This window comes from Xylocopa sonorina, unplaced genomic scaffold, assembly GCF_050948175.1.
Source record: "Xylocopa sonorina isolate GNS202 unplaced genomic scaffold, iyXylSono1_principal scaffold0014, whole genome shotgun sequence".
Classification (NCBI taxonomy): Eukaryota; Metazoa; Arthropoda; class Insecta; order Hymenoptera; family Apidae; genus Xylocopa; species Xylocopa sonorina.
In genome coordinates, this window is record NW_027490090.1 from 616,966 (window position 1) to 623,431 (window position 6,466).

Below are 6,466 nucleotides of genomic sequence, written 5' to 3' on the forward strand. Positions count from 1 at the left end.
TTTAAACATTCGAATTTTAAACATTCGAATTTTAAACTTTCGTATTTTAAACATTCGAATTTTAAACATTCGAATTTTAAACTTTCGAATTTTAAACATTCGAATTTGAAGCATTCGAATTTAAAACATTCGAATTTAATACATTCGAATTTTAAACATTCGAATTTAATACATTCGAATTTTAAACATTCGAATTTAAAACATTCGAATTTCGAACATTTCTGTTTTATTTACAATGTCTCTTTGAATTAATTAAATCGATCGATGGTTAATGTTTTTAGTTAAGAATAAAAAACTTATATTTTGATGGCAAACGTATTAGTAAAACATTCGAATTTTAAACATTTTTTGTTTATTTACAGTGAAATTATCTCATCGAAATTATGTTAATTAAATCAGTCGATGGTTAATGTTTTTAGTTATGAATAAGAGACTTATATTTATTTTGATGGCAGACGTACAATAAAGTTTAATGGTATGATTTATTAAGATGTTTTTGCAAAAACATTATTTTATTAATTCATTACTAATTCAAACATTATTTCATTAATTTTCTTCTTCTCTTCAAACATTTCTCAATATTTAAATATTGCGTTTACGCGCCAATTAACTAATTCTCAGTTCTCTCAACGCAAGCAAACTGGCAAAACTACATTAAAATCCGTACAAAACATACAATTAAGGTTGTATTTGAAAATTGAGGTTAAGTTTTCAAATTTCAAGACAAAAAAAAATTGTACATGTCCACGAACTAATTTCTAAGCAAACGCAAGCAGACAATAAACTCGACATAAAAGATTCTCTCTTTTTAATAAACAATAAAATAATTGGAGAGCATAAATTTTGAAAAAAAAGTGTGTATTTTTGTAAAATGTTGTAGATGTCGAAGAATTAATTTCGAAGCAAAAAGCGGACATTAAACGCATCGCAGATAATTCTAATTTTCGCCAAAGAATAAAATAATTAGAAAACACACATTTTCAAAAAAAGCTGTTTATTTTGGAAAATATTTCACACGTCCACGAATCAATCTCAAGGCAGAAAATAAACCTCTCTTTTTGAGAAACAATAAAATAATTAGAAAAGACACGTTTTCAAAAAAAACGACCAACCAATGAAACAATAACAAAATACACATTTGAAAATAACGCGCGTATTTTGCAAAATATCGTATATGCTCAGAAATGAATTTCAAAGCAGTCTGAAGCATGCAACGAGCCCAGCACAAGAAAATCCTCGATTCCACCAACCAATAAAACAACAACAAAATACAAATTTGAAAATAACGCGCGTATTTTGCAAAATATCGTATATGCTCAGAAATGAATTTCGAAGCAGTCTGAAGCATGCAACGAGCCCAGCACAAAAAAATCCTCGATTCCACCAACCAATAAAACAACAACAAAATACAAATTTTAAAATAACGCGCGTATTTTGCAAAATATCGTACATGCTCAGAAATGAATTTCGAAGCAGTCTGAAGCATGCAACGAGCCCATCACAAGAAAATCCTCGACTCCACCAACCAATAAAACAATCAGAAAGCACAGATTTGAAAATAACGCGCGTATTTTGGAAAAATCGGTGAAAATTAGCGCGAAAACGCGTGCACAAAGTTTCTCAGCGAATAATTTAAAATCTATCGACGGATGCGGCCCTGTCGAGTGGATCTAGCTCGGTCCGCATCCGCAGAAGGGTGGTTTTAATTACCCCTTCCATTACTGCAAAACCAACCCCGTTAGTGGATTCATTTAGTCACATTACCAGACCGCCCTCTCCTCTCTCTCTCTCTCTCTCTCTCGCAGTGGCAGTCCTCCTTTCTTCATCCTCCCGCGCGTCTTTCTCTTTCTCTTTCGCCAACTAGTGGTTTCGTTAACATGCTTGAAACCAATATCCCTCTATGTCCCTCTTTGCGTTCTTACTTACAATTACCAGCACAATTTACATGGCCGCCGGGAGCGTTTCTACGCGCTTTCGAGTAATCCATTACTATCATCACCGATCGTTGCTCAGAGCGATGCATCGAGGCTGCTGAGTTTTAGCTGAGACCCACAGGCTTCTCAAATTGCTATTATTTTTCTCGTTTTGAGTATCGTGAACGTGATTTCTCAATTTTGTTGAAAGAATTATTTAAATCGCGTGGAATGAGTGGATTAAGAAGAGATGATGGTTTTTCTTTTTTTTTTAACTAATCAATATCTACTATTCGTTTGGTTTTAAGTATCGTGGATGTAATTTGTTAATTTTGTTAGAATTTTTTTAAGCAAATTTTTTGAGGAAAAGGAGGTGATGATTAATTTTGCTTTTTGTTTTTTATGTAATTAATATCTATTATTTTTTTCGTTTTCTGTGTCGTGAACGTGATTTCTCAATTTTGTTGAAAGAATTATTTAAATCGCGTGGAATGAGTGGATTAAGAAGAGATGATGGTTTTTCTTTTTTTTTTAACTAATCAATATCTACTATTCGTTTGGTTTTAAGTATCGTGGATGTAATTTGTTAATTTTGTTAGAATTTTTTTAAGCAAATTTTTTGAGGAAAAGGAGGTGATGATTAATTTTGCTTTTTGTTTTTCGTGTAATTAATATCTATTATTTTTTTTATTTTCAGTGTCGTGGATGTGATTTATTGATTTTGTTAAATTAAGCATTTTTTTAAACCACGTGGAAGAGGAGATGGTTATTAATTTTTCTTTTTTTCTTTATCTAATTGATATCTACTATTTTGTTTATTCTAGTACTATCTACTAGTTATTCAACTATTTAGGCTACTATATCTACTTCTAGTACTATCTACTGGTTATTCAACTATATCTACTATTCTAGTACTATCTATAGAGTATTGTGGATGTGATTCGTCAATTTTGCTAGAATTTTTTTTAAATCGTGTAGAAGGAGTGAATTAAGAAGAGATGATGATTTTTCTCTTTTTTTTAACTAATTAATACTTATTATATTTTTCGTTTTAAGTATCGTGGATGGGATTTGTTGATATCAACGATCGTTGCTGAGAGCGATGCATCGACGCTGCTGAGTTTTAGCTGAGACCCACAGGCTTCTCAAATTGCTATTATTTTTTTCATTTTCAGTATCGTGGATGAGATTTCTTAATTTTTGTGAACGAGTTGTTGAATGAAGTTTTTTAAATTCGTGGAAGGAGTGGATTAAGAGATGATGATTTTTCTCTTTTTGTTATCTAATTAATGTCTATTATTTTTCTCTTTTTTTATCTAATTAATATATGTTATTTTTCTCTTTTCTTTTTATCTAATTAATATCTATTATTCTTTTTGGTTTTGAGTCTTGTGGGATGGGATTTGTTGGTTTTGGTGAACGAATTGTCGAAAGAAGTTTTTTGAATGTTCCTGGAAGGAGTGGATTAAGAAGAATTGATTGTTTTTCTTCTTTTTTTTTATTTAATTAATATCTACTATTTTTTAAGCCTCTATGAAACGTGTGGATTAAAAGAAGATGATGATTTTCCTTTTCGTTTTGTCTAATTAATATCTATTATTCTTTTTGGTTTTGAGTATCGTGGGATGGGATTTGGTTTTGGTGAACGAATTGTCGAAAGAAGTTTTTTGAATGTTCCTGGAAGGAGTGGATTAAGAAGAAATGATTGTTTTTCTTCTTTTTTTGTATTTAATTAATATCTACTATTTTTTTCGTTTTGAGTATCGTGGATGTGATTTATTAATTTTGTTCGAATTTTTTTAAATTTCGTGGAAGAGGAGATAATGATTTTTCTTTTTTTTTTTTTAACTAAATAATATCTATCGTTTTTTTTTGTTTTGACTCTCGTGGATGTGATTTGTTAATTTTGGTAGAATTTTTTTTAAATCGCATAGAAAGAGTGGGTTAAGATTGTTCTTTTTTTTCTTTTATCTAATTAATATCTATTATTTTTTTCGTTTCGATCGTTGCTGAGAGCGATGCATCGACGCTGCTGATTTTTAGTATCTGCTATTATTATTGTTCTTCTTATTGTTCCTCTTATTGTACCTCTTACTGTTTTTATTATTCCTCTTATTGCTCCTCTTACTATCCTTATTGTTCTTCTTATTCTTCCTCTTATTATTCTTCTTACAATTCTTCTTATAGTTACTTCTTACTCTTCTTCTTACTGTTCTTTATACTGTTCTTATTATTGTTGTTACTATTACTGCTACTGCTACTGCTACTGTTACTGCTACTGTAACTGCCACTGCTACTACTGCTACTACTGCTGCTACTGCTATTACTGCTTCTACTGCTACTGTTACTGTCACTACTATTGTTATTCTTGTTCTTATTGTTCTTCTTACAGTTCTTCTTACTATTCTTCTTACTGTTCTTCTTACTGTTCTTCTTATAGTTCTTATTGTTACTACTACTGCTACTGCTACTGCTATTGCTACTACTACTGTTACTGCTACTGCTACTACTGTTACTACTGCTACTGTTACTGTCACTGCTATTGTTATTCTTGTTCTTATTGTTCTTCTTACTGTTCTTCTTACAGTTCTTCTTATAGTTCTTCTTAATGTCCTTATTGTTACTACTACTGCTGCTGCTACTGTTACTGCTACTGTTACTACTGCTGCTACTGCTACTGCTACTGTTACTGCTACTGCTACTGCTACTGCTACTGTTACTGCTACTGCTACTGCTACTACTGCTACTACTACTGTTACTGCTACTGCTACTACTGTTACTACTGCTACTGTTACTGTCACTGCTATTGTTATTCTTGTTCTTATTGTTCTTCTTACTGTTCTTCTTACAGTTCTTCTTATAGTTCTCCTTAATGTCCTTATTGTTACTACTACTGCTGCTGCTACTATTATTGCTACTGCTACTACTGCTGCTACTGCTGCTGCTACTGTTACTGCTACTGCTACTGCTACTACTGCTACTGTTACTGCTACTGTTACTGTTACTGCTGCTGTTACTGCTACTGTTACTGTTACTGCTACTGTTACTACTGTTATTACTGCTACTACTGCTACTACTGCTACTACTGCTACTACTACTAATACTGCTACTACTGCTACTGTTACTGTCACTGCTATTGTTATTCTTGTTCTTATTGTTCTTCTTACAGATCTTCTTATAGTTCTTCTTAATGTTCTTATTGTTACTACTACTGCTGCTGCTACTGTTACTGCTAGTGTTACTGTTACTGCTACTGTTACTGCTACTGTTACTGTTACTGCTACTGTTACTACTGCTACTACTGCTACTACTGCTACTACTACTAATACTGCTACTACTGCTACTGTTACTGTCACTGCTATTGTTATTCTTGTTCTTATTGTTCTTCTTACAGTTCTTCTTATAGTTCTTCTTAATGTCCTTATTGTCACTGCTACTGCTACTGTAACTGCCACTGCTACTACTGCTACTACTGCTGCTACTGCTACTGTTATTATCACTGCTATTGTTATTCTTGTTCTTGTTATTGTTGTTCTTCTTATTATTATCCTTATTGTTCTTCCTATTGTTCTTCTTACTATTCTTCTTACTGTACTTTTTATGGTTCTTCTTATTGTTCTTCACATTATTTACTCTCTTTAGCCATTATTTACCCTCTTTATTAGCTTTAACAGATCTTCTGGCACGTGGCGCGTCTTCAACATCAAAATTGTCGAAGCAAAATTTTGCGAACCAGTTTTGACACTGTCGTTCTGTCAGCACATCTTCTCCAAACACGTGACACAATTTTTTTCTTCCTCGAACAGCGTTCTTACCTTTTCAATAATAAAAAAGCGAAATATGCTGAAGTTTCGTTTTCTTTAAGTCTTTCTTGGGCACTGTAGAACTGCAGCACCCCCTATTTCTACTTGATACTTATCGAGAGTAATGAGACTCTTTCTTTTTTTCTTCCTTAATTCTTTCTTAGACACTGTAGAACTGCAGCACCCACTATTTCTACTTGACATTATCGATAGCAATTGGTATAATTCTTCTTTAATTCCTTCTTGGGCACTGTGGAACTGCAGCACATCCTATTTCTACTTAATATTATCGATAGCAATAAGTTTCTTCCTTTTTCTCTTCTTTAATCCTTCATTGGATACTGTAGAACTACAGCACCCTCTATTTGTATTTAATATTATCAATAGCAATGAGTTTCTCTTCCATTTTGATCTTTAATTCTTTCTTGGACACTGTGGAAACTGTAGCATTCCCTATTTCTATTTAATATTGTCGGGAGCAATGAGTTTATGTCTTTTTTTCTTCCTTAATTTTTTGTTGGACACTGTGGAACTGCAGCACCCCCTATTTCTTCTTGATATTATCCATAGCAATTGGTATAACTTCTTTAATTCCTTCTTGGACACTGTGCAACTGCAGCACCCCCTATTTCTATTTGATATTATCGATAGCAATGAGTTCCCTTCCTTTTTCTTCTTTAATTCCTTCTTGGACACTGTAAAATTGCAGCACCCCCTATTTCTATTTGATATTATCGATAGCAATGAGTT

At 32.4% G+C, this 6,466-nt stretch overlaps 1 protein-coding gene across 1 annotated transcript; it reads right to left on the reverse strand.

Annotated features, from left to right (window-relative positions):
- Positions 1-3,888: 3,888 nt before the first annotated feature.
- Positions 3,889-6,122, reverse strand: LOC143431884 (uncharacterized). Its single transcript, XM_076908860.1, has 5 exons — positions 6,105-6,122; positions 5,809-5,986; positions 5,586-5,728; positions 4,105-5,549; positions 3,889-4,063 (listed from the first exon to the last, which is right to left on the reverse strand). Exons 1-5 carry the CDS (start codon positions 6,120-6,122, stop codon positions 3,889-3,891), a joined length of 1,959 nt encoding a protein of 652 aa, XP_076764975.1.
- Between the last annotated feature and the right edge of the window lie 344 nt (positions 6,123-6,466).

What these genes read in the sequence shown, in the direction of transcription:
- LOC143431884 (XM_076908860.1), bottom strand. An exon ending in GTATCAAGTAGAAATAGGGG is followed by an intron (nt 5,729 to 5,808) that starts GTGCTGCAGTTC and finishes ATTATTGAAAAG; the next exon opens with GTAAGAACGCTGTTCGAGGA. An exon ending in CGCCACGTGCCAGAAGATCT is followed by an intron (nt 5,550 to 5,585) that starts GTTAAAGCTAAT and finishes TAATGGCTAAAG; the next exon opens with AGAGTAAATAATGTGAAGAA.